The following is a 27,219-nucleotide window of genomic DNA, read 5'->3' on the forward strand; positions in this document are numbered from 1 at the left end:
CTGAGGCTGTGATACTGTGATTTATAAGAAATACATATTTGATCTTCATCCTTATTCCAGGCACAGGAATTTTAACACCCTTGGAACTTAAATGTTAAGTGTAATAAGGTGTCTGTTGAACTAAATGAGGTGACTTTTGGAAAACTCCTAGGTAACCTAAGAATAGGGGCTGGTTGCCAGGGGAAACAACCGTGTGATTAAAGGGTTGGAACTTCCAGTCCCCCTGTCCTTATACTCCAGGGGAGAGGAACTGGAGATTGACTTCTGTCACCATTGGCCATTGATTTTCTTAATATGCTATGTAATCAAGCCTCCATAAAATCCCCAAAGGACAGGGTTCAGAGAGCTTCTGGGGTGGTGAACACAAGGAGATGGGGGAAGAGTGGTGTGCCCAGAGAGCATGGAAATTCCTTGCCCCTTCCCCATACCTTGCCTTACCATTTCATCTCGCTGTTCCTCAGTTACATCCTTTTATAATAAACTGGTAATCTAATAAGTAAAATGTTTCTTTGAGTTGTGAGCTGCTGTAGCAAAATTATCGAGAGAGTCATGTGAACATCCAATCCAATGCTGGTAGGTCAGAAGCACAGGAAACAACCTGGATTTGTAATTGGTATCTGAAGTTTGAGAGAAGGAGGCATCTGCTGGAATTGGACCCTTAGCCTGTGAGATGAGATACTATTTCCAAGTAGTGTCAGAACTGAATTAATTCCTTGGTGGTATGGAGATAAAGCACATCTGAATTGGTGCCAGAATCAAGGAGGCATACATCAATAACTTACTATGCTGCTTCAAGTTGTTTGTTTATGGTGTCAGTATACCAAGTTAAGAAAGTTCTACTTTCTGGGAACCTTTCAGATACAATTACTTGATCCTCATGGGTCAACAGGTTGGTTATTACATGGCCTTTTAGATATATTTCTTACCTAGTTTCTCATCCTCTGAGACTTGTCCCATATTTTTCTTTTAGAAAATCTCATACAGAGATTTGCTTATTTCATGGCCTAGCTTAGGGGTCTGTTTTTTGAATGGCTGTGAGGCAAGAATGGATAGTTTTGAGTAAGTGGAACAAAAGTCAAAAGAATAATAACTTTGTGATATGTGAAAATTTTACAAAATTTAAATTTCATTGTCCATAAAGTTTTATTGGAACATAGCCATGGTTTATGGCTGCTTGCTTGCCACAGAGCTGATTTGAATTGTTGAGACAGACCCACATAGCCCACAAAGCTTAAAATATTTACTATATAGCCCTTTAGAGAAAAATTTTGCTGACTCCTGACCTAGCTAATTGTTTGCATGTGGTGCTGTCCTTTTCCTTTTCCCTGTGAGAGATTATACTGAGAGATAATACATGCACAAATATAGCTTTTGCCGAATTTCAAAATCCTATCTGGTTTCTCAAAGAGATGAAAACTTTTTTCTCCTTTGAATCTATCATTAGAGAGACCAAATGGTTTGGATCTCTCAGTTGAATTAGAAATATCTGATCAATTCTGGAACATTATGTTCCCCATATTAACTATCCCTCTCCATCCTATTTTTTGATGCTCAAAATAGAATATATACCAATTATAAGACAGCAAAATGCTTGTAATTGATAATTTTTATTTAGCTTAGCTCTGTAGTTTCATAAGCTACATTAATTTGTGGTGTTATAACTTAAACTGTCATCTGCTTTACAAAGGAGAACTAGACCAAAATGCTATATTCAAAGCAATCCTCTCAAGTATTAGCAGCCAGGAATCACTTTGTGTGTTAGATATTTTTTAAGACAAATAAAATACTACTTTAGGTTCTTTCTGAAGCTAAAAATGAAGGCTGTATAGGGCGAGAACAATCACCTGCTTTAGGGTTATAATACACTTAAGACTGTTGGGAATTCTTCTAAGTAATGTCACCTAGGCTTCACTGGAATGGGTTAAGTGCCTTGGTAGGATGATCTATAAATTCTCAAGCCAGGATATTCTAAGAGTGAAAGGGGCACTAAATTCCTGAGACTGAGGACAGCAGGCATAAATGAGGCCTGTCCTGATTTAACCAGGATAAAAGGCCCCTCTAAATTTAAAAAGAGGCAAGCCTCTGCTCTAATATGCCACTTCTAATTCATGGATCATAAACAGGAGAGAGAGTTAATGCAGTTAGCCTAGATAAAAATCTCTCAAACTCTGATTCTGAATGTAAACATGAAAGTGGCACACCTAAGTATTTCATTAACTAGGTTTCTTTGTTCATAATTACAAGCACAAATGACCATTTACATTGGTCATAATGGGGCCATGATATATTAAACTCCTACCCAAATAATGTAGATTAAAGACTTTGTGTTTACTTACTTTAAGAATTGACCACATACTTATAACAGATTATTCAAGAGTCAAGTATAAAAATAAGGTCAAAAACAAACTTTATTTATATAGGGATAATAAGGATATTAGTAACTCAAATACTGAATAATTAAGCTTTGGATTGACTAGAAGTCCATGATTCACAAAGACTATTTTATGGAAGCAGTATAAAACTACATTTGGTTATTTTTCTCAGTTCTCTGGTATTTCTTCAAGCTTGCAAAGATTCAGAACACTTTAATGACAGCTTGTTGAACAGCAATAAAATGAGATGATGTCCTTAGAAGTCAGTCTCTCACAAAAAAGACGTTATATCCAAGTTCTATCAAAGCCCCAGCCAGTAAGGCCCATAAAGGAATGAAGACATAGGACAGATTCATTGTAGTAAACTGTTCCAGTTTAGCACAGAGTGCAAGGCAGAAGGCTAATTTAAGTAACATTGCAATGAGGTACCAGGCTTTTTTTTTAATATTGTGTGATCCATGTCGAGGGTCAAAACCAGACTTACATCGCCCAGCCATTTTCACAATCAGCATGACAAGAAGGATAGTATCAAATATCCAGACTGGAATAAATATGAGGAACCAGTTCCAAGGTGCCTTCTCATCCAGTTTCAACACCAACATGATCAAGAAGAGTAATGTGAAAAGCCAGGTGAGTAGTACTCTCTGAGCCAAGGACATTCTCATTTAAACAGTTTAAAGAGGCTGTTGCAGAGTCGAAAAAAGGGAAATATACCCTAAGAGAAGGAAAAAAAGTCAAGATTGTTTTGATACCAGAAAAAAAATCACTTCCATTCCTGGTGAACAAAGCTGGTTCTTCCCCCACTCACAGATTTCCTAATTTTGAAAAATCCTATTCTGCCTTTCAAAACCTGTAAAATTTTGTAGCCATCTTTGACAACATTATATCCATCATTCCTTAAAGCCTATGACAAAATACAATAAAATTTTTAGTATATCAACTGGGCATAAGCTCTATACAAAAGTCTCAAGAATAGTCTGTTCCTTTTCATTTGCAGTCACTCAATTCCAAGTACTCATGACTTTATTCCTGCATCTCAGGGATATTCTTAACCTCTTTTTTATACATTTGTACATCTATAAATTTTCATTCAATTTGGAGATGTACTAAGAAAAAGCTTTCAAAATCAAAGTAGTGAAAAAGGAGGAAGTGGTATCAGGCTAAGGGAGGAGAGTTTTAATAAAGAGGGAATGATAAAAATTAAGATATTAAGTAGAATTACTTAAGTAAAGAGGTCATTGGGCTAAAATAATACAGAACACATTGATAATACTGGGTTTTCACATAGTTTAGTCTCTGGGTCTTATATTTTTAAATTAAACTTTCTCATTGCAATTCTTAATAAATAGCTATTAGTCTGAATTTTTCTTTTTAATACTAATTATATATTGTTTGGTTTGTGGTATAGATCATGATTTTTTATCATTTGCTATCCAATAATCAAGACCACTTAAACTTTTGACATTTTGTTACCAATAGATGCCAAATTATTCAATAATTTAGTCCCTTCTTTCCTTTCTTAGAGTAAGCTCTATGCCCGTTGTGGGGCTTGAACTCAGGACTTGGACAGGCAACCTGAAGCTATTTCTTATACTTCTATTTTGTCTTACTGGTCTATATTTGTTTTGCACTAGTACTATATGACTATGATTGGATATGTTCCAGGATATATGCTCTAATATCTGGGAAGCTTAGTACCTACTCATGGGATTTCTTTTCCAGAATATTTTGCCCTTTCATTTTTTCACTACTAAAATCACTAATTCTTTAAAAATTGGAATTTTGATTGGGATTCATTAATCTATAATATGGTATAAGCATTTAGTCTTCACATACAAGTTTACAGTATGTTCTATACTTAAATTGTGACCATTTGGAGAAAGAGTAAGTAGAATGGAAATCAGAAGCCAGATTGCATGCAGTTGGGTAAGCAGTTAACAGAAGATAACGAAATGCAAATAGCTGACAACATTTTATTCTTTTGAAACATTTGGAGAAAAAAGATGAAAGATAAGACAAATAATGAGCCTGAGAAAGGGTTAAGAAGAAATTTTTCAGTAAAGGAATAATCTATGATTATAAGCTGAGGGAAATAAGCTACAGAGGAGTGATTGAGAGAGGATACTTGGTGGAAAGAGGAAAGGATCAGAAGGTGGTGGGGTAGATAGCAAAAGCATGAGAGCTAGGAGTAAAAATGCAGAAGATAAGAAAAATGCAGGAAAATAAGATAAATAAAAAATGCCCTAAACTAGCATGTTTAATTAATTATATTTTAGAACTTTGATATTCTTTGCTACATCTCTACTACTTTAAACAATGGGTGGCTATCATAGGGCAAGAACATATATCTGTTTTATTACAATAATGACTTAATGGATCTCCAAACACCCCTCTTCCCCTTATACCCATCTTTTGGCACTCATTTACTTAGCTGGCAGATGCTTCATACTGCAGTATGAAAAGCAGATGCTTTTACTCCGAGGAAGGCATTTTCTCTAGGTCTCATTTCCTGACCAGAGGCTGCCATAGTGGGATATGGGCTGAATTTGGAAGAGGTGTGAAGGGTGTGTACTGATTATTAACTACAAATGGATTTCATGCTGTAAAGGAAGTTTTTCTCAATCCTGATTCCCAGTCTATCTGAACATTTTTGTGAACCTTTAAAAAGTTTACAATACACTTGCTTAAACACACTTTTCCACTAGCCATTGGATGAGTCAGGGTTCATATTTTTGCATGTTAAGACTGAGTAAGCACCTGGTCAAAGGGTAGCTGCACTCAACACAGGCACGTTAGGATTGGAGGTGGAAAAATACAGCACAGTCTTAAGGCTTCCAGTTTTATAATGTGGGATGCAACAAAAGCTCTGTATGCACTTATACTAAAATGCCCTCAACTGAGAAGCGCTATGTCGATATTTAAATGATGCTTTAAGAATTCTGGATGCTGAGCTACAACGTTAATTTTACTTTATTCGTAAATCTTCACTAATTGAAGCAATCGTTGTTTCCTACTACTACTCTTCTTTCCCCTCAAGGGAGGGGGTTGCCTTCTCCAAAACAAAAATTTGCTCTACTGAAGTCCCATTTTAGGTGGTTACTTCTGGTACTAGGAAGATAATTATTAGTTCATATGCTTCCTCATTCATTGTCAAAACGTTCTGCATCGCCCCAAAATGGAAATCGAAAGGGCTCTGCCCACAGTTCCAGCGTCTATCAGTTGTGTGTGCAGGCATTGATTTGCCCACGGTGCTTCCCACACCACCCCCGTTTCCTTCTCTCGCTACCGCCAATCCTCTTCCAAATGAACTCGCCTCATCCCAAAAGACAGTTTTGCTTATGAGCCCACAACACAGAATTCCTCTAAATAACGAGTAGCTTTTGAAAGGCCCCTGCTGCAACAGCCTTGGAAAACTTAACCTTCCTTCAGAGGAACAGCGTTTTGCTTACAACTTACATGGTTTTTGGGCCTACTTGTTCCTATAACTTCAGGATGTTCCTAAACTCTCCTCGCCCTTAGTCTTCAAACACTGACGGTCCGCCCTATCCGGACTGTTCCCATTCTGCGCTTTGGGCGGCCCCGTACATTTTGAGAGTTGAACGAGGTTTCCTGCACAAGATCCAAAACGCACGCAGAAGCCTGGTGCCAAGCAGGTGTCAGTCCTTTTGGCTGGGAGTGGGAGGGGGTGGGAGGTAGAGACAAACCCCCCGAGGCTTCGGGAAGCCAGCACCGGGGCACCGGCAGGGCAAAGGCACCTCGGGAGACTGCTGGCCCGGCCCATTGGAGCCCGGGACTCACCTGGCAGCGCCGCTGGCCGGAGAGCGGAATGGGGCGCGAAGATCAGAAAACTCGCCAGTTTGGATCCTTGGCCTTTTCCACGCTTTCTCCTCCATTAAATCCAGAACCCGTCACATGATAATCAAGAAAAAGATCTCAGTTCCGCCTCCCCAAACCACCACGGCGGAGGCTCTATGTTCTACCTCAGGGCCACGCCCACATCCGGGGCAGGTTCTCACCACCCCTGGGACTACCCTCTCTACCTATAGGTAGAGAGGATGCCAATCTAAGTTCAGAGGCCTTTTTTCCTGTGGTAATTGGACCATTTGGCCGCCAGTGCGAACCAACCGATCTTTTCTTACGTTTGGGTTTGTCAAAAAGGCGGCTATAAGAGAAGCCACTAGGCCCGCCTCTCTACCGCTACGGGCTAGGAGGGAAGTCAGTCTAAGCACAGCCTGGAGTGTCCGTAGTCCTATTGGGCCCACAAGTGCCAATCAGACCAGCCAGCTCTCGGCTTCGCCCCCGAGGGCGCCCCGCCCCTTCTCTCCCCCTCCGCGCCAGCGCGCGGAGACTGCAGGCTCCGGCGCAAAATCCTGCGGGAGAGGGGGTGGGGCGACAGCTCTGGAGGCAGCGCTCCCGCCGGCAGCCTCGTTGTGACTCCTCCGGCTCCCGCAGCGGCGGCGGCGCTCGCTTCGGAGTCTCCCGCGCGCACCCCAGCCGCCTCCTAGCGGCGCGGCGCCCGCTCCTACGGTAAGAGCCGGCATCACCTCTGTGCTTGGGCGGGCCGTGTGGAGGTCGTTGGGTTCTGACAGAATCCTGGGGATGGAGCAGGACGAAAGAGGAAAGCGGCGGGCAGGATGGAGGTGGGGGCTCCGGGCCAACGCATCGCCCTCTGCCGCTGGTGACTTCCCCGGCAGCCGCTGGCACCTGCGCGCCGGGGTCAGCCGCGGTCCCCTCCCATCATTTGACCGGTGGCAGAGGCTCAGCTTCCCTCCTCTCGAGCCCGTGCAGTCCTCGAGCCTCGATGGTGAAGGGCCAAAGCCCAGCGCCGCCTCCCGCCCCTCCGCCCCCTCTCGCGGCCCCTTTCCTTCGCTTCCTTCCCCTGGCGCTGTGTTGGGGGCGCGTCGGGTCCTGGAGGGCGTGTAGGGGCATCGGCATCGGGTGGCCGAGCCTGGGCTGGCGGGAGAGGTCAGCTAGCGGCCGGAGGAGCGGGCTCGGGCGGAGAGGGCGACTGTGCGCGCGCTGGACGCAGGTTGGAGGGAGGGTCGCTGCCCTGCACCCACTGAGCAGGCAACAGTTTAGTTTTCTGATTCCGGCACTGACTACGGAGCGGGTGCTGAAACCTCTCAGGGGCCTTAAGGGCTGTTTCCCCTCTGGAAACAATACTGCGGTCCACCAGCTTGCTTTACCTTTTCTTATTTTTATCTAATGTTGACAGCCAGTATTTTGGTATTCCTTCGTGTCATGACTTTTAAACTCAACACCTTCCTTGTGTAACTTTGGAGATCATTCTGTCACAGATTCATCACTATTTTTAGCCTGACCAAAGGAAAAAAAAAAAAAAAAAAGGAACTGCTTTATATCATCATATACTGACTAGGGGAGTGCAGAATATGGACAGTTTATTAATGTCAGCATTTACATACCAAGTAATTTTTAAATTCGTGAATGTATTAAACATTTTTTAATTTACACTCGCTGTCTTTGTTTATGGTATATCCTACTTACTTTGAGGTTATTTTGTTGTGTGCTTTGATTTTATAGTTTTTGGTTAGCTTTAGCCAACTAGCCATTTTAAGATTTTTCTTTTCTCCAAGACTTTCGGTATAGACATGGTGTTTGCTCTTGTTTTTAGAGATCATGTATTTTTTAAAAATTTGTTTCCTCCCAAACTGGATTTTTTTCATAACGTTTTTAAAGTTGTAAGGGGGAGTTCTGAGAATTTGGAAACTATGCACTTTAGCCTAAAGAACTGTAAATTATCACAACAATTTGAAATTCTAGCTTCTTGGAGTAAACATTGCTAAGTTGAAGAGAGGGAAATGGGTGTCCCCTGTCAGTTGTAGTGGCTCAGTCTCCAGATACCAGAGGAAAGGAATCTAGAGGTCTGAGGAGAATGAGCCATGCCTGAGTCCAGACACAAGGTAGTTCCAGGAAAAATTCTTGGTGGGGAAATAGCTTGCCTCCCACACAGGTTAGTTGTGTGCATGCATGGGATAGTATTAAGTTAGATGTTAGGTAGGAAATGTCTTTTCTAATTTTTACCACTTTCTGATAGGGCATGAAAATGTAATAAGAGGAAAAAGTATAATGTACAATGGAGGTCTGGCATAGTCAAACCTCCCAGAATAAACTTTTTTTGAGTCCAAACTGGCACTGGACAGTTGGCCCTAAAAATGGAGTAGGTGGCCTGAGCAATTTTTTATTTTTTAATTTAATTTTGTTATTTTAAAATTGTTATTTATTTACTTACTTGTTTATTTTAAATAAGCTCTAGACCCAGTGTGGGGCTTGAATTCACAACCATGAGATCAAGAGGCACATGCTGTATTGACTGAGCCAGCCAGACATCATGGCCTGGCAATTTTTAAACCACCAACCTTTTTACTAGCCCATTTGATACAAAGTTGCAAGGAATTTGTAATGAAAAAGGCTTCACTAAACTAAGCCAAAGAAAATTTAGAGTGGCATGTAGAAAAATTGAGGATAGAAAAATAGTCGGATTGCTTACATACTATCTCATTTAATCTTTATAATGCTATAAGGTATGTATGGGATTATTGTTCTGTGTTATAGATGAGTTAACCATAACTTAGGTTAATTCATTTGTTCAAGATTTCTCAGCTAATAAGTTGGTGGAGTTGGAATTCAAATCTGTGCAATCATTACAAAGCCTACATTCCAAGCCAATAAGTTTCACCACCACAGGGGCTTATTAGAGACCTGATACAAGGAGACTAATCAGTGGAAAATAATGCTCCAGAATCATAAACTGAATAAGAATATTGTAGGTGTTCAGTAACACTTTGAGTCATTGTATAGTACGGACTGTTGAGTGTTGCTGGGGATATAAGGATGGAGTCATCTTCCCTGGCCATAGTGGGGGAGAGAAATATTTAAACAGGTAATGATAATAAAATACAACATGTACTATAAGAAGAGTGATACAAATCTGTGATTTAATGGAAGAGAAATCAGTTGAAGTTTAGACATACCACCATTTTAATTCCTATTTGGCTTTATGACCTTTAACATGATGGCAAACCTTTTTGAGCTTCAGCTTCTTTATCTGTTAAGTGGAGAGAATATTACTTCAAAGGGGAATATTAAGTATTAAACAGAATATATAAAGTACTGACACATTGGTAAGCACTGAATAAAGAAGACAGAATAATTTTCAGAGAGAGTAGAGAAGGGGTTGGAGGTTTAGCAGGGAGCTATCTCTGGAGCCTTAAAGGGTGAGTAGTAGTTTTCATTATTGGGGAAGGAGGGCATTCTACACAGACAGAACAGGAGGCAGGGTCCTGGAACAGGAATGTGGATTGTTGAAGGAATGGCAAGTAATTGTAGCTTTGTATAAAAAGTATTTGCGAAGGCCAAATTTAAATGATAATTGTATATAAATGTGGCTGGGCAAGGTGAGTACTACCCAATTTTGGTGGTTGGAAATTGCATACTTAGATATTTAAGTTGTTGGAAATTATTTGTGCATTGTTGTATTTGTATTTAATATTTACCTTTTAATACTTATTTTCCCCACTGTCAGTTAAAACTTCATTTCCAAACATGTCCAGCTAAGCGCTTTCATTATTTCATTGTGATATTTCACTCTAAACTGTAAAGGAAGACTTAACACCACTAGAGGCATTTGCACTTAATTTGTGGGATGTATTTTGGGAGTATTTAAAAAAGAAGAATCTTAAAGTGACTGTTGCCTTCCCTTAACCCCTTTATCTAGTATGTAGCCACATAGAGCCAATATTGCAAACTACCCTTTGCATATGTTGACTGCTTTTTCTGAATCCAAATTTGAGACATGGGAGTGGGACAGAACGTTTCAAATTGGGACTGTTCTTAAAAACCTGAGAAAAAGTCCCATGTGTGTATCTTCCCTTCAGGTTAGCACAGAACCATAAATGTTCCCATTGGATTGATAAATGTAGATCACTTCGTGACCAGAATTATTTGACAAAATTGAAGATATTAAATGACATTTAGGAAAGCTGCATTTTTATTCCAACGTGTTAGCCTCATACAGATTGCCAAAAATGACACAAAATACAGAGATCAGATTTCAGATGAGAAAAACCAACTGCTTCCTAGAACAGGTAGGTTTAGAGCACAAGGAAAGAGTGCTGGACTTCATTCTGAGTAGTGAACAGGAACTGGGCAGGAAATGGCTGTGGCTGCACCACTACCTGATAATAATCATAACATGATTGAATCTGACATTTAATGAGAGGAAGTAAAGGGGGGAAAAAGTGCACTGTATGCAGCTTTCCAGTTTCAGAAACAGTAGGGGAAAGGAGCTGTTAAAAGTATTTCAACAGAAGTTTTGAAGATATGTCGTGGGCACTCCTCTATATTTACATGAATGAAAGCACCTTAGTAAAACATTCAGTAAAACATCTGTTACAGATAGCAGAAAACGTTTTGCTAAGTTATGCGGCACAAGTTTTGATGCTCTATAGACCTAGGTTCAAGTCTCAGTTCTTCAGTCTGTCAGTTATGTGACCTTGGGCTCATTATGAAATCTTTTTAAGGTTCAGGTTTATTTAATCATAAAATGGAGATATTTATTCTGAAAATTATGTTTGCTAATGTATGTAAAGCACTTGACACATTGCCTGGCTTATAAGACATGTTAAAAAAATGGTTGTTGCCGTTAAAGTTAAGTTAAACAGTTGTGTTTTTATTTTAAAAATACAATTCTCAAATAGAGTATGGGAAAGTCAGAAAATGGCAAACAGATAAAACCTTAAAGGGAGGCAGTAGGATGTCATACAGGCAACAGGCAAAGTTGAATAAAAAAATTGAGTTATTGCAGCCACATAGAAAACAAAGGAAAAGATGGGGAGAGGGTTTCATATTCTGAAGTGTTTTTTTTTGAAGATAGTATGTCAGACTCATTAAACCAGATAGAGTAAATAAATAAGGTTTTGCTATTCTAAATGACAATAAAAAGGTCACTGAAATTGGGTCTCTTGTACTGTGAATTTAGTATGTACAGAAAGGGACTTTCTTTTCTCAGACTCCTTAACCACTTTCTTATCTCTAAAATTCTTTTAACAGATAGAAGCCATTAATTTTACAGTTATAGAGAAGGCTTTAATTGCAGGGACTCCTAGGAGAGCAAATTAACTACATGTATTTCCTAAGTGTTGGTTCCATATATCCCATTGCCTGCTATATATCTTTTGGACACTGAATGTCTAAGTATATCGTATGTTGAAAAATAAACATATCTTGTTCCCAAATCTGTTTCTCCTCTATATTCCCTGTCGTAATGAATGGTTTTTCTAGTGTTTAAGCCAAGAATCACGGAGTATCCTTACTCTTTCTTCACTCTCCATACCTTTCATGTCCAGTCAGTCATTCTATCTGATCTTTCCTTTTATTAGCTGTCTTTTAATCATGCCCGGTCCGAATACTCACTCCTCATTGCCACTGATTTATTTCAGACCTACATTGTTTCTTGCCCAGATTATTGTTACTAGTTTTCTTGGTTTTAAATTAGCCTCATATTAATTAGTTCATATGTTGAAAAATAAACATATATTCTTGTTCCCAAATCTGTCTCTCTATATTCCCTATCCTAATGAGTGGTTTTTCAGTGTTTAAGCCGAGAATCATGGAGTATCCTTACTCTTTACTCTCCATACCTTTCATGTCCAGTCAGTCATTATATCTGATCTTTCTTTCTACTAGCTCTCCATCTTTTCATCATGCCCTGTCTGAACACTCACGCCTCATTGCCATGGATTTATTTCAGACCTTCGTCGTTTCTTTCCCAGATTGTTATTAGTTTTCTTGGTTTTGATGTAGCCTCATATTAATCAGTTCTTCCCACAGCTTCCTTCCAGAATGATTTTGCTGAATAATAACATAAGCATATTAAAATATATCCTTAGTGCCAGCACAAGATGATAATTAATAAATACTAGATCCCTCCATGTATCTTAAACTTAATACTAAATGACTTACATACCTGTGTCTAGAGTTTTCTTTGTGGGAAAGATTTTAATAATTAATTTCAATAGAGAGCTATTTAGTTTATTTATTTGTTTGTGTTTGAATGAGCAATAATAGTTTGAATCTTTCAAAGAGTTCGTCTACTTAATCTAAGTTGTTAAATTGGCATAAAATTGTCCATAATATTCTCTTACTATCTTTTAATGTTTTAAGATCTGCAACTATGTCCCCTCTCTCATTCCTGACCGTTAATTTCTGTATTTTTTTCATTGTTTCCTTTTCACTTTGGCTAGAGGCTTCTGTTTTATTGATATTCAGAGCAGCTTTTGCTTTTATTTATTGATTTTCTGTTCTCAATTTCATTGATTTTTTTTTAAGTTTTTCATTTATTTATTTATTTTGGGAAAGAGGGAGAGAGGCGAAGAGAGAGAGAGACAATCATAAACAGGCTTCACACTGTCAGCACAGAGCCTGATGAAGGGCTTGATCTCACAAATTGTGAGATTAGGACCTGAGCCAAAATTAAGGGTGGGGCGCTTAACCAACTGAGCCACTCAGGTGTCCTTGATTTGTATTCTTTATTATATTCTTTTTGCCATTTCATTTCCATTTTATTTGCTCTTGGTATGCTTGAATTTTAAAAATAAAATCTTAGCTCATTAATTTATTGTTTTCTGATATAAATGTTTAATGTTGTAAAATTTGTCTCTAAATAGTGTTTGGCTGCATCCCATGAATTTTGATAGGTTGTATTTTCATTTTTATTCAGTTCAGAAATCTTGCTGATTTTATTTGTGATTTCTTCTTTGACCCCATTGGTTATAAATGAGTATGTACATAAGTTTCCAAATATTGGGGGATTTTTCAGATATTGATGTCTGATTTAATTTTACTGTGGTCAAAGAACATACATTATAAGATTTGAATCATTTTACTGATTTTTATTTGTTTAAAGTTTGTTTTGAGAGAGAAAGCATGTGTATGTGTGCATGGAAGTGGAAGAGGGGCAGACAGAGAGGGAGAGAGAGAATCCCAAGCAGGCTCCATGCTATATCAGCAAAGAGCCCCATGCAGGCAAGATTTCACGAACCAGGAGATTAGGATCTGAGCCAAAATCAAGAGTCAGACACTTAACCAACCTAGCCACCCAGGCGCCCCAAGATTTGAATCATTTTAAATTTATTGAGACTGTTTTATTGCCCAAAATATGGCCCATATTGGTAAATGATTCATGTGCACTTGAAAAGAAAGTTGGGTGGAGTGGGCTATAAATGTCAGATCAAGTTGATTGATAGAATTTCTCAAGTCTTTTCTAATTGTGGACTTGCCAATTTCTGCTTGTACTTCCATCAGTTTGGCTTCATATATTTTGAAGTTCTGTTATGAGATGCATGCATGTTTAGGATTGTTGTGATTTCTTGACAAATTGGATCCCTTTATCATTGTGAAATGGCTCTCTATTTCTGGTAATATGCTTTGCTCTGAAATCTACTTTGTCAGTATTGATTTTCCAGCTTTCTTTTTTCTCCCAGCTTTCTTTTGATTGGTATTAGCATGGTGGCTCTTTTTCCATCCTTTTATTTTTATCTATTGATGTGTTTATATTTGTAGTAGATTTCTGGTAGATAGCATATAGTTCAGTCTTTTTTTTTTTTTTTTTTTTTTTTTTTTTTACCCAATTTCCCAATCTTTGCTTTTTAATTTAGACCATTTATATTTAATATGATTATTGATATTGTTGGGTTTAAATCTGCTGTCTTGCTGCTTGTGTTTTATTGCCCCATCTGTGTTTTGGTTTTTCTCTTTGCCTTCTTTTGTAGTACTTGAGTATTTTTTATGACTCTCCTTTATCTCTTTTTTTGGCTTGTTTATTATCTGTAGCTTTTTTGCTGTATTTTTGTTTTGGGGGTTTTGTTTGTAGTATGCATATATATCTTTACCTTATTACAGACTCTTTTTGGATAAAATACTACTTCACATATTATATAAGAACTTTATAATACTATGCTTCCATTTCTCCCTCTTATTCTTGTGTTGTCATACATTGTAGTTCTACATATGTTTAAATTGCACAATATATTTTTAGTTTTTTAGCTTTAAATGGTCAATTCTCTTTTAAGGATTTAAAAATAGTTTTTTGGAAAAAGGTTCTTATATTTACCCACATCTGTCCCATTTTCAAGGCTCTTCATTCCTTTCAAATTCCTTTTCCATCTGGTATCATTTTCCTTCTGCCTGAATGACTTCCTTTAGCATGTACTGTAAGCTGAACTGCTGATGAATTCTTTCCGCTTTCATATGTCTGAAAAATCTTTTTTTTTTTTTTTTTGTACTTCAGTTTTCAAATATATTTTTGCTGGGTATAGAATTCTAGATTGACAGTTTCTTTGTTTCAGGACTTTAATGATAGGACTTTAATGATGCTCCACTGTCTTCTCATTTGCATTTTTCTGACCTGAAATCTACTGTTCCCCCTATTTCTTTATACTAAAAGTGTCTTTTTTCTCTGGCTACCTTTTTTTTTTTTTTTTTAAGTTTATTCATTTATTTTGAGAGAGAGAGAGAGCACAAGTTGGGTAGGGGCAGATAGAGACACAGAGAGAGAGAATCCCAAGCAGCCAATGTGCTGTTAGCACAGAGCCCAGTGGGGGACTCAATCTCACAAACCGTGAGATCATGACTTGAGCTGAAATCAAGTCAGATGCGCAACCAACTGAGCCACCCAGGTGTCCCCTCTGGCTACTTTTAAAATGATGTCTTTAGTTTGTGGGTTTATCATTTTAATCAAATTTAGAAAAGTTGTGGCCATTATTTTTTCAAATAGTTTTTCTCTCTTCCCTTCACTCTCTTCTCCCATTCTGGTATTCCATTTAATATTGTCCCACAGCTAACTGATACTGTTTTGTTTTGTTTTGTTTTGTTTTGTTTTTAGTTCTTTTTTTGCCTTCTTGTCTCAATTTGGATACTGTCAATTATTATGTTTTCAAAATTACTAACCTTTCTTCTGCCGATTTCTAATCTGCTGTTAATCTTATCCATTGTATGTTTCTTATTAGATAGTGTATTTTTTATATCTAGAAGTTTGATTTGAATCATGTTTATAACTTCCATGTCTCTCCTTAACAGTGCTCATGCATTCGTCTTCTACTTTTTTGAATAAATGGAGTTTATAGTAGATGGATTTTTTTTAGGTCGTGGTTAAAAATACATAACATAAAATTTACCATCTTAATCATTTCGCCATTTTTACTTAACCAGTTCAAGAGTGTTAACTATATTAACGTTGTGAAACAACTCTCTGGAACTTTTTGATCTTACAAATCTAAAACTCTATACCCATTAAACAACTCCTCTTCTCTCCTTCCCCCGACCCAGGTAACTACCCTTCTACTTTCTGTCTCTATGAATTTGGCTATGCTAGATACCTTATATGAATGAAATTATGCAGTATTTGTCTTTTGTGATTAGTTTATTTTACTTAGCAAAATGTCCTCAAGATTCATCCATCTGTAGTTTGTAACAGAATTTCCTTTAAGGCTGAATAATATCGTAATGTATGTATTTACCATATTTTCTTTATCCAGTGATCCCTAGATTTGGGGATCTTTACTTATACCTCTTGATTATTGTGTATTAGTGCTGCTCTGAACATGGGTATGCAAATATGTCTTCAAAAACTAAGCTTTCACTCTTTTTGAATATATACCCAGAAGTGGGATTGCTGGATCATATGGTAATTCTACTTCTGAGTTTTTGAGGAGCCTCCATACTGCTTTCCATAGCGATCACACCTTTCTACCATTTCACTAACAGTACACAGGGCTCCCAATTTTTCTACATCATTGCTAACACTTGTTATTTCCTGTTTTATTGATAGTAGTCATCCTGATGGTTGTGAGGTGATATGTCATGGTTTTGATTTGTATTTCCCTAATGATTAGTGATGTTGATTAGCTTTTCATATGCTTCTTGGCCATTTGTACATTATCTTTGGAGAAATGTCCATTTGAGTCCTTTGCCCATTTTTTAATTGAGTTATTTGGTTTTTTGTTGTTAAGGAGTTGTTCTTTATATATTCTGGTTATTAACCCCTTATCAGATATATAACTTGCAAATATCTTCTCCCATTCTATAGGTTTTTTTCTCTGTTGATTGTATCCTTTGATGCACAACAGTTTTTCAAGTTTGATATAGTCCCACATACTTGTTTTTGCTTTTGTTGTCTGTGCTTTTGGTGTCATAGCTAAAAAATCATTGTCAAGTCCAAAATCATGAAATTTTTCCTCTAAGTTTTCTTCTAGGATTTTTATAGTTTCAGGTCTTAGGTTTAGGTCTTTATCCATTTTGTGTTAATTTCTGTATGTGGTATAAGATAAAGGGCCACCTTCATTCTTTTGCATGTGACTATCCAGTTCTCCCAGCATCAGTTGTTAATGAGTCTGTCTTTTCCCCATTGAGTGATCTTGGCATTCTTGTTAAAGATCATTTGACCATATATGTGACCATACACGTTTATTTCTGGACTCTGTTCTATTCCATTGGTCTTTTTGTATGCATTTATGCCAGAACTACACTGTTTTGAATGTTTTGAAATAAATGGTGAGTCCTTCAACTTTGTTCTTTTTTAAAATTATTTTGGTATTTGGTGTCCTTTGAGATTCCATAGGAATTTCAGGATGGATTTTTCTATTTTTGCAAAAAAAATATCATGGAATTTTGATAGAGATTGCATTTAATCTGTAGATCACTTTGGATAGTGTGGACTTCTTAATAATCCTAAGTCTTCCAATCCATGACATAAGGTTGGTTTGCATTTATTTTTGTCTCATTTAATTTTTTTCAGCACTGTTTTGTACATAATAGCTGTAATGTCCTTCCTTAACTAATCCTATCACTTTTGTCATTTTTGGGTCCATTTTTAAAACTGGTTTTTCTCCTTATTATGTATTGTATTTTCCTATTTTGTATGCTTGCTAATTTTTGTTTGAATGTTAAACATTGTGAATTTTGTTGTTTGGAAATACCTTTCCTTTGTATTACATTTTTGAGGTTTCTTCTGGGACACAGTTAAGTTACTTAGAAACAGTTTAATCTTCCAAGGCTTGCTTTTTAAGCTTTGTTAGGTGAGACCTGAGCATCCTTTAGTGTAAGGTTAATTTGTTCCTAGTACTGGTATAATCCTCTTCTGAATGCTCTAGCTGTTGCCCCTTGTTACAGGATTTCTTCACTTTGTGAACTCTTTTCATTCCTTTGTGAACTTTGGTAATTGTTCTGATTGCTTCTGTCTCTGGCTTTCTTACATACATGTGCTGATCAGTATTCAGCCGGAGACTTGTGGGGGGATGTACTGCAGAACTCCAGAGGGTTTTTTTTGCTGCTTTTTCCTCTCTAGTACTTTGTCCTTGGAACTCCAGCTATCTTGGTATCACTGAACTTTCTTTCCTTTTTTAAGTAGGTTCCACGCCCAGTGTGAAGCTCAAACTCATGTCCCTGAGATCAAGAGTCATGTGCCCTACCAACTGAGCCAACCAGGTGCCCAACTGTTTTCTCAATTTGGGGAGTCTCTCTGGCTCTGGTTTTCCCATCTTAGTGCTGCATCCTAGAAACTCTATGGACAGAACACTAGAGAAATTAGAGGGCTTACTTTTGTTTCCTCTTTCAGAGATTGTGCTGCCTGTTGTACAGTATCTGAAAACTTTTTACTCTTTTGTCCATGTTTTTGGTATTTAAGATGGGAAGATTAATGTGGCCCCTGATATTCTCATCATGGTTAGAAATGAAAGTCTCTGTTGGGGCGCCTGGGTGGCTCAATCTGTTAAGCATTCGACTTCGGCTTAGGTCTTGATCTTGTGAGTTTGAGCTCTGTGTCAGGCTCTGTGTTGACAGGCCCAGAGCCTGGAGCCTGCTTCAGATTCTTTGTCTGTCTGTCTGTCTCTCTCTCTCTCTCTTTCTCTCTGCCCCTTCCCTGCTAGTGTACTCGCTGTCTCTCTCTCTCTCTCTCTCTCAAAGCATAAATAAACATTAGAAAAAAAATTTTTTAAAGAAATGGGAGTCCCTGTATATTTTTATAGTCATAATTTAAATGTAAAGTACCACTTTTTAATTGTTTTAATTAAATCCCATGATTTCATAATGTATTAGCTTTGCATAGCCAGAACCAAAGGATACCGTATATTTTGATTGGATAAATGTATTTATGTTCATGTTCCTCAGCATTCCTATTTCCTTTAAAACAAATGTAGGAATGTATGATGAGTTAAAAGGTGAGCAATTAGTTGCATTTGCTTCTTTTATAAATCCAGTTTTTATGACAAAAATTGTTGAGTGTGAAACATATGACTAGAATATTACTAGGGTCAATAGTGAGAAGTGTTTATTTCTCTAAGTATAATAATTCAATTTTTATCATCATTGGAAAATATTTGCAACGATGACTAAAAATACTGGTATGATCCAGAGTTATCTTTTATATTTTGAGCAGTCATTATAACTTAACCTTTGAAGTAATAAGTATTAAATGGTGTTAAAAATCTCTGGAGGAAATGGGCTTTAAGATATTAGAAGAGGAGCAGCTGGGTGGCTCAGTCATTAAGCATCTGACTCTTACTTTCAGCTCAGATCGTGATCTCACAGTTTGTGAGTTCTATCCCCACATTGGGCTCTCTGCTGTCAGCATGGAGCCCACTTGGGAACCTCTCACCGCCCCCCGCCCCCACCCCCGCCGGCCCTTCCTTTGTCTCTCTCACTCTCTCAAAAATAAACATTAAAAAAAAAAAGATATTAGAAGAGTATCTAAAAATCTGTCTCCTCATTGATCATAGGCAACTGAAGTGACCTTTTTCTTTTGATGGAGGTGGATTTGTAAATTTGTTAAATTAAAACACAGGGATAGTTTTCTTGTGCTTATCCTATTCTCTACCACTGCAACCACACTAATGAGAAAATAAACTTAATTATAAGAGGAAGGCTTTGGGGTGCATGAGTGGCTCAGTCAGCTGGGCGTCTGACTCCTGATACCGCCTCAGGTCATGGTCTCATGGGTTCATGAGTTAAGAGTCTCGCATCGGACTGTGTGCTGACAGCATGGAGCCTTTTTGGGATTCTCTCTCTCTCTCTCTCTCTCTGCTCCTCCTCTGCTCATGCTCTCTCTCAAAATGAATAAAAATTAACTTAAAAAAAATAAAAGGAAGCATTATGTATATTTAGTTGATAGTTTGTGTGTAGAAAATTAACATAAAAAAGGTATTTTAAAACTGAATTAAAGCTTATTGTAGCTTTTTTCTTTTTTGACATAATTTCAGGTTTGAAGGAAAAGTTGTAAGAACAGTATAAAGAATTTTTGTGTATCCTTAGCCAAAATTAACTGTATATTACAATTTTCCTATATTTGCTTTATCCTTTTTATCTATGTTGATAGATACACGTGTATTACTTTTTCCTGACTTATTAGAATCCTGATACTCCTTTTCTCTATATGCCTCAGTTTTGTTTCCTAAAAACCAGGTGATTCTCCAACATAAGCAAAGTGCAATGATCAAAAATCAGGAAATTAACATGGATACAATACTATTATCTAGCTGCCAGTATTATTCACATTTCACCAATTGTCACAGTAGTATCCACTTAGCAAAAGAAAATCCCGGATCATATGCCGCATTTAGTGTCATGTCTCTTAAGTTTCCTTTAAGCTGGAATATTTCTTAAGCCTATGTTTGTATTTCTTGATATTGACTTTTTTTTTAAGTGTTGAGATGTCATTTTGTTGAATATCCTTCCATTTTAATTTGATTGATTTTTCTCCAAAAATTAGATTCTGGTTCTATAAGGGCAGGAATACCACAGATGTAATGGTGTGTTCTTCATAGTGCATTATATCAAGAAGCAAATGCTGCAATTTCTCCTTTTACTGATGATGATAACTTTGGTTATTTAGTTAAGGTGATACCTGCCAGGTTTCTCCAAGGTAAAGTCACTCTTTGTAGCTAATAAAATACCTGTGGAGAGAACCTTTGTGTAAATATCCTATTACTCACAGATTTGCCCATTAGCTTTAATATTTATTGATGATTCTTGCATGAATCAGCTATTAAGATGGTTACTTAAAAGTTCTCTTTACAGAGATACCTGTCTGGCTCAGTCAGTAGAGCATGCGATTCTTGATCCGGGGTTGTGAGTTCAAGTCTCATGTTGGGTATAGAGCTTACTAAAAAAAAAGTGTGTGTGGGGGGGGTGGGGGTGGGCGGTGCCTGGGTGGCTCATTTGGTTAGCATCTGACTTCGGCTCAGGTTTTGATCTCGGCTCAGGTTTTTGATGAGTTCGAGCCCCACATCGGACTCTGTGCTGACAGCTCAGAGCCTGGAGACTGCTTCACATTCTGTGTCTCCCTCTCTCACTGCCCCCTTCCCTGCTTGCACTCTGTCCCTCTCTCTCTCAAAAATAAACATTTAAAAAAAAAAGGGAAGTCATTTAGGTGACTTAGTCAATGAAGCATCCGACTTCAGCTCAAGTCATGATCTCACAGTTTGTGAGTTCGAGCCCCACATCTCTGTGCTGACAGCTCAGAGCATGGAGCCTGCTTCAGATTCTGTGTCTCCTTCTCTCTGCCCTTCCGCTGCTCATGCTCTGTCTCTCTCTCAAAAATAAATAAACATTAAAAAACATTTTAAAAAACATTTAAAAAAAGTTCTCATCACAAAGGAAAAAATTATAACTGAGGTGATATATGTTAACTGAACTTATTGTGGTAATCACTTCACATTATATCAAATCATGTACAACTTAAACTTATGCAATGTTCTGTATCAATTACATCTCAGTAAGATTGTTGCCAAATGGTAACTTTGTTTTTGTAATTCTCTAATTTCTTCTGTGTTAGCTGGCTCCCTGCTATAAAGAGAAGTTTCCCTCTTATTCATTCATTCATTCATACCAGTATATTCTTTTTTTTTTTTTTTTTTTTTTTTTTTACATTTATTTATTTTTTGAGAGACACAGAGAGAGCACAAGTTGGGGAGGGGCAGAGAGAGAAGGAGACACAGAATCTGAAGCAGGCTCCAGGCTCTGAGCTGTCAGCACAGAGCCCGATGCAGGGCTTGAACTTACAAACCATGAGATCATGACCTGAGCCGAAGTCCGATGCCCAACCGACTGAGCCACCTAGGCGCCCCATACCAGTATATTCTTATTTTAATTTTTGACAATGTCCCTATCATTCTTTGAGCACCTTCTTAATTTCTGACCCCACAAGATGTTCCAGAATCACCTTGTACTGTCTCTGTGCCAACTGGAATCAGACATTTCTCTAAGGAGCCTTGGTTTCTTTTAGTGTAGAATGGTGTTTAGAGATTTGGTTGCTAGATATGCTTATTGCTACTAAGGAATCGCTGCTTCTAAGCCTTCTCAGTGGACATAGCTAAATGTATTGTATACGTATGTGTATGTATATGTGTGGATGTGTATAATACACCTTTATTTTCAGAAATGATTATTGAGTCAACCAGTGTCGTGGCTGCTAAGAAAAGTGAATATATTCTTATGCCGCGTGACCAAATGATCATGTCCCAATTAGTAGAAGTTATAAGTCTACTGTATTTTGTACTCTTGGGATAAATAAATTATTTTCTTGGCCAACTACATTTTAGGAATTATTTAGATCTTATCTGGTGAGGAAGATGCCTTGGATCATGAGAGGTATGGAAATCATGTTATATGGAGAACATTGAAGGAGCTGGGCACATTTAATCTGGAAAATGATTAACAACAGCATATACTTATTACATTATTTTATTTGAAGGCTGAAGATGTGATAAATAAGTTTTGTGCTCATTTAAAGTAGGTAACTAATACAGGTGAATGGAACTTAAGAAAAACACAGTTTCTCTCTGCATAAGGAAAATTTTGAGGCAAACTCTCTTCTAATGGAGTGAGCTGCCTTGAAAACTTCAAACTCAGTCATTACCTCTTCAGAGGGAAATTTTGCCCATTTTTATATAATTAATTTGTGCTGTGAAAAGTTGGAACTACTTGAAAGATAGCTTAGTATGGTATATTTAGTGGCTTAGTTAATTGTATATCTCACAAGATGCGTCATGAGGAAAGGATTCTGTTCTAAATAAGTATAAGACATATTGTGTACATACTCTTCTCTTGGATATTTATAATGCACAGTAATATATTAAAGGCTCTGAGAAGTCCTTAGGTAAGGAAATTTATCTGACTTTTTCTAAACTAGGGGATTTAGGGGACAGGTGAGGCTGCAGCTGTAATCTACATACATGGTATTTAAACCAAGATACCTGAAGTGATCGTCAAGGGACTAAACAAAGCCAGAGAAGATGTCTAAGTACTGAGCTTAGGGAGAAGAAGAGAGCCAGCAAAAAAGGTGAGAAGGAATAGCCAGAAAGTTAAGAGCAAACCCAAGACAGGTTTCCTAGAAGCTAAGTGAATAAAGTCTTCCAAGAGGAGGGAACATAATTGGCTGCATTGTATACTGCTGGTATGTTGAGTATGATGAGCAACTGAGACCTGATCATTGGATTTATTATTTTTTTTATCTTTTAATGTTTATTAATTTGAGAGAGAGAGCACAAGTGAGAGGGGGCAGAGAAAGAGGGGGACAGAGAATCCTAAGCAGGCTCTGTGCTGCCAGTGCAGAGCCTGACACGGGGCTTGAACCCACGAACCATGAGATCATGACCTGAGCCGAAACCAAGAGTTGGACCCTCAACCAACTGAGCCTCCAGGTGCCCCAAGACCTGATCATTGGATTTGGCAACTAGAGTAGAAGTCATTGGTATCCTTAAGGAGAGTTTTCAATAGAGTGTGGGGAGTAAAAGCATGATTGGATTGAAGAGAGAAGGTAGAGAAATTGGAGAAGATAGCAAAACTTTGCTGTGAAGGAGAGAAGAGAAATGGAATAGTTGTAGTGATTGAGCACCTACTGTGGTCTTTTTTTAAAAATTTTATTTATTTTTAAGAGAGAGAGAGAACATGTGCGAGCAGGGGAGGAGCAGAAAGAGACAGAGAGAGAGAGAGAGGGAAAGAGAGAAAAGAGAGAGAATCCCAAGGAGGCTCCACGCTGTCAGTGTAGAGCCCGACACAGGACTCACAACTGTGAGATCATGACCTGAGCCAAAATCAAGAGTCAGATGCTCAACCAGCTGAGCCACCCAGGTGCCCCCCTACTATGGTTTTTATTGTTGAAAAGATTAGGCAAAAATGAAAAGCTCATGAAATTGAGCTCATGATTCTGGTTTAAGTAGTAGTTGTAGCATGTTTATAAAGTACTTTTCTCTGTGATACAGATTTGAATGGGCTAGAAAATTGAAGTATTTGTTTTTTCCTGATATGTAGGAATTTCCCTCAGATTAGAAGAATGTAAGTTTAGTGGCTGTGAAATTGTGTTGCATTCCTGACTTTCCAGGCAGATTAGGCCTCTTGGTGTGGTAGTTAGTAGTAATATGGAGCAAAGCCCCCAAATTTTATTTTTATTAATCTGAAGTGATGATCTGGACATATTAATAACGGTTTTACCTAAAATAGATTTGCAGACCAGCAATATGTTCATCATTTTAAAAATGACTTGGTTTCCCTGAATAGTTCACTTGCCCCTAAAAAGTACTCTGGTTACATTTAAAGCCATAAATACTAATTTTAAATTGGCCACTGTAACTATAGGACAAAGAAGCCCAGGAACACAAATTGGTTCTCATTTCTACTTCACCATATTAACCCTCCATCTGCCTTCTTAGAATGAGCCCAGTCAGTAACTCCAATTACAGTTGATTCCTGTTATTCATAGTAGTTGTGTTCTATAAGGTGGCAGCAAACACTGAATTAGTGAACATTGAAGCAAAGCTCCTATGGAAATACAAGGTTAAGCTCCTATGAGCCACTGGTCACAGCATTTTCATCAGCTGATCAGTACCTAACCTTGTTTCATATGTGTTGCTGTTTACAGACACCTTATTTACTTAGTGTTGGTTTGCTAACATTGAATTCATGGCCAATAGCCCTGTAACTAATATGAAAATGAAACTTACCTAACACACATTTTCTTCATAAGGCACATCAAAGCCTTCTTGCATTAGGAACACTAGACAGCACTTCAACACTACCCTTGGGGGCCATTTTAAATAAAAAAAATCAATAAAAAGCAAAACATGCAAAAAAAGGTCACAAAATAGTCCACAAAAAAGGTTTAAAAAAGATTAAAAAAAGATAGTGTGAAAGCTGTCTTAAGAAGACAGACCATCATCTTGTTTGACCTCTTCTGGAAACCTTCACATCAGACATCTCAAGTTTTTTGCTAGTCTCTGTGTGTCTGGAAATGATTAGGGAAAGTACTATGAGTATTTTGACCTTGCAAGTAACAATTAACTAGCAGGCAAATTTGCAAATAACAGAATCTGAGAATAATTAAGACTATTAGGTAAGAAAGAGGTGGCTGTCTGATATGTTAAATGAATGTTTTGGAATATACTTACATAATTGAATCATGTTTATGAATACTAGGATTCCAGTTTACTGAAGCTATAACTTTGGAAATTGAAATCTAAAACTTGGTTCAAGTTGTAATTTTTATCAGAGTTCCACAGATACATGTCTTAAGAGTATAATTCTGGTACCAATTCCAATGTGTGTGTTTTTCCCCCGCCACCAAGCAATTCTCCAGCATCATCTGGGTGTCCTATAATTCAACTCAATTCTGACACTATCTTTCTGGAGATAACATCACATCCTACCAGGTAAGGACTCAGTCATGCAAGACTGCCCCTCCCCCTGCCTCAGATGTCATTCACAAGTCCAGACCATCCCCTGGGCTTTTGACTTACATATAGATTGGAGGTTCCCACCACCCCCTCCTGGAGGTCAGTTAATTTGCTAGAGCAGTTCACACTACTCAGAGAAACATTTTACCTACTAGATTACTGGTTTATTACAAAAAGATGTAACTCAGAAGAGACAGATACGGCAGATTCATAGAGGACATGATATGGGGAAAGGGACTTAGAGCTTCCATGCTGTCTGCGCACACTTAACCTGTCCCCAGATCTCCACATGGTCTCCAACCTGGAAGCTTTCCAAATCCTGAACTTTTGTTTTTTATGGAGGCTTTATTATATAGACACAATTGACTGAATCACTGAACTCCATCTCCAGCTGTTCTCTGCCCCCAGGAGGTTGAGGGAAGGGTAGGGAGTACTAGGACTGAAAGTTCCAATCTCTTTGACTCCACTGGCAAAGAGTGTCCTTGTTCAGGTGCTTTCCGAAAGTCACCTTATTAACATAACAAAAGACCCCTTTAGCATTCTCCCCATAGGAAATTCAGAGGGTTTTAGGAGCTCTGTGTCTGTAATAAGAATGAAGACCAAACATGGTTGACCTTTCAAAAACAGGGGTTTGAGCGCTGTGAGTCCAGTTATATGCAGATTTTTTTCCCATAAGTACAGTGTAGTACTGCAGATGTATTTTTTTCTTCCTTATCATTTTCTTAATAACATTTTCTTTCTCTAGCTTACTTTACTGTAGGGTAATAATACATAATAATACATATACAAGATATGTGTTAAGTGGCTGTTTATGTTATCAGTAAGGCTTCTAGTCAACAATAGCCTATTAGTAGTTGAGTTTTAGGGAAGTCAGAAGTTACGTGTGGATTTTTGACTTTGCAGGGGGGTCTGTACTCCAACCGCTGAGTTCAAGGGTCAACTACATTTCTTACTATGAATCAAAATATCACAAAGAGATGGTTATACAAAGTTTAGGAAAAATAACAACCCTAGAACACCTTCCCCACATTTTCCCTTTCCCAGGGGCAAATACTTTCAACATTTTTAGTTGATATTGTATTTACCTGTCTTTAGATACACATGTGACTTGGTGATCTACAGGGGCATGGAGAAATAGTCACTATTATAGTATGGAGTGAGAATGCACATCTGCTGCTTTAATAGCTTTTAACTAGACCTCCTTTCAGCCCCACCTTTACTCCTACTTCCAGTGGAACCTGGGCCACAGTCCTTGAAGCTTTTGTTGATTTTTATGGTATAAATTGGGTTGATGTTCTCTTTTGTCCACTATCATGTTCTGCTTTCTCAGATCTGCAAGGTTAGTTACTAGTCATACATCTTATTTAAAGCTTCATTTTTATTTTTGTTTTCTATTTACCTGTGCATATATATGTATGCCTTTGCTGTAATTTCCCTTATATATTATATATTTTTTAAGTTTATTTATTTTGAGAGAGAAAGAGTGTGCACACAGGAGCATGAGTGAGGGAGAGGCAGAGAGAGGAGAGAGAGAATCCCAAGTAGGCTCTGTGCTGTCAGAGCAGAGCCCAGGTTGGGGCTCAAACTCACAAACTGTGAGGTCATGACCTGAGCCAAAATCAAGAGTTGACCCTTAACTGACTGAGCTCCCAGGCACCCCTCAGTTACATAGCGTAAAGGAGTAAAGTTCAATGCCGTGTTTAATTAGCCTTTTTTTTTTCTAGTAGTTTAAAATACGTAACTATAAAATTACTCTCTAACTAAGTCATTTGAATGCTACTGCTTGTATGTTCTCAAAATTTAATTTCCTGATGAACTTGGCCTAGAAGAATCCAATGTGTCTTGTCAAATAGGTCAGAACAGGGATAAAGTTATTTTATTTTATTTTTAATTAAAAAAAAATGTTTATTTTGAGAGAGAGAGAGAATGGGAGAGAGGCAAAGAGAGAGAATACCAAGTAAGCTTGGTATTGTCAGCTCAGAGCCCGACTCGGGGCTCAACCTCATGAACTGTGAGATCATAACCTGAGCTGAAATCAAGAATCGGACACTTAACCAACTGAGCCACCCGAGCTCCCTGATAAAAATTATTTTAGACAGAGGAAATAT

At 37.9% G+C, this 27,219-nt stretch overlaps 2 protein-coding genes across 4 annotated transcripts in view; one reads left to right on the forward strand and one right to left on the reverse strand.

The window, feature by feature from the left end:
• Positions 1–2,384: 2,384 nt before the first annotated feature.
• Positions 2,385–6,561, reverse strand: TMEM60 (transmembrane protein 60). The gene is made up of 2 exons (XM_042916333.1): positions 6,171–6,561; positions 2,385–3,087 (listed from the first exon to the last, which is right to left on the reverse strand). Exon 2 carries the CDS (start codon positions 3,035–3,037, stop codon positions 2,636–2,638), a length of 402 nt encoding a protein of 133 aa, XP_042772267.1. The 5' UTR covers positions 3,038–3,087; positions 6,171–6,561; the 3' UTR covers positions 2,385–2,635.
• A 256-nt stretch (positions 6,562–6,817) lies between these two features.
• Positions 6,818–27,219, forward strand: part of PHTF2 (putative homeodomain transcription factor 2) — a 126,457-nt gene continuing 106,055 nt past the window's right edge. For 2 of the 3 annotated variants that reach the window (XM_042916397.1, XM_042916414.1), the window contains exon 1: positions 6,818–6,899. The gene's annotated coding sequence lies outside the window, so the exon portion shown is untranslated. Of the gene's footprint in view, positions 6,900–24,997; positions 25,088–27,219 lie in introns of those variants that run through there. The other variant, XM_042916406.1, reaches the window with a different exon arrangement.

Source organism: Panthera leo, chromosome A2 (genome assembly GCF_018350215.1).
Source record: "Panthera leo isolate Ple1 chromosome A2, P.leo_Ple1_pat1.1, whole genome shotgun sequence".
In the NCBI taxonomy this organism is placed as follows: domain Eukaryota; kingdom Metazoa; phylum Chordata; class Mammalia; order Carnivora; family Felidae; genus Panthera; species Panthera leo.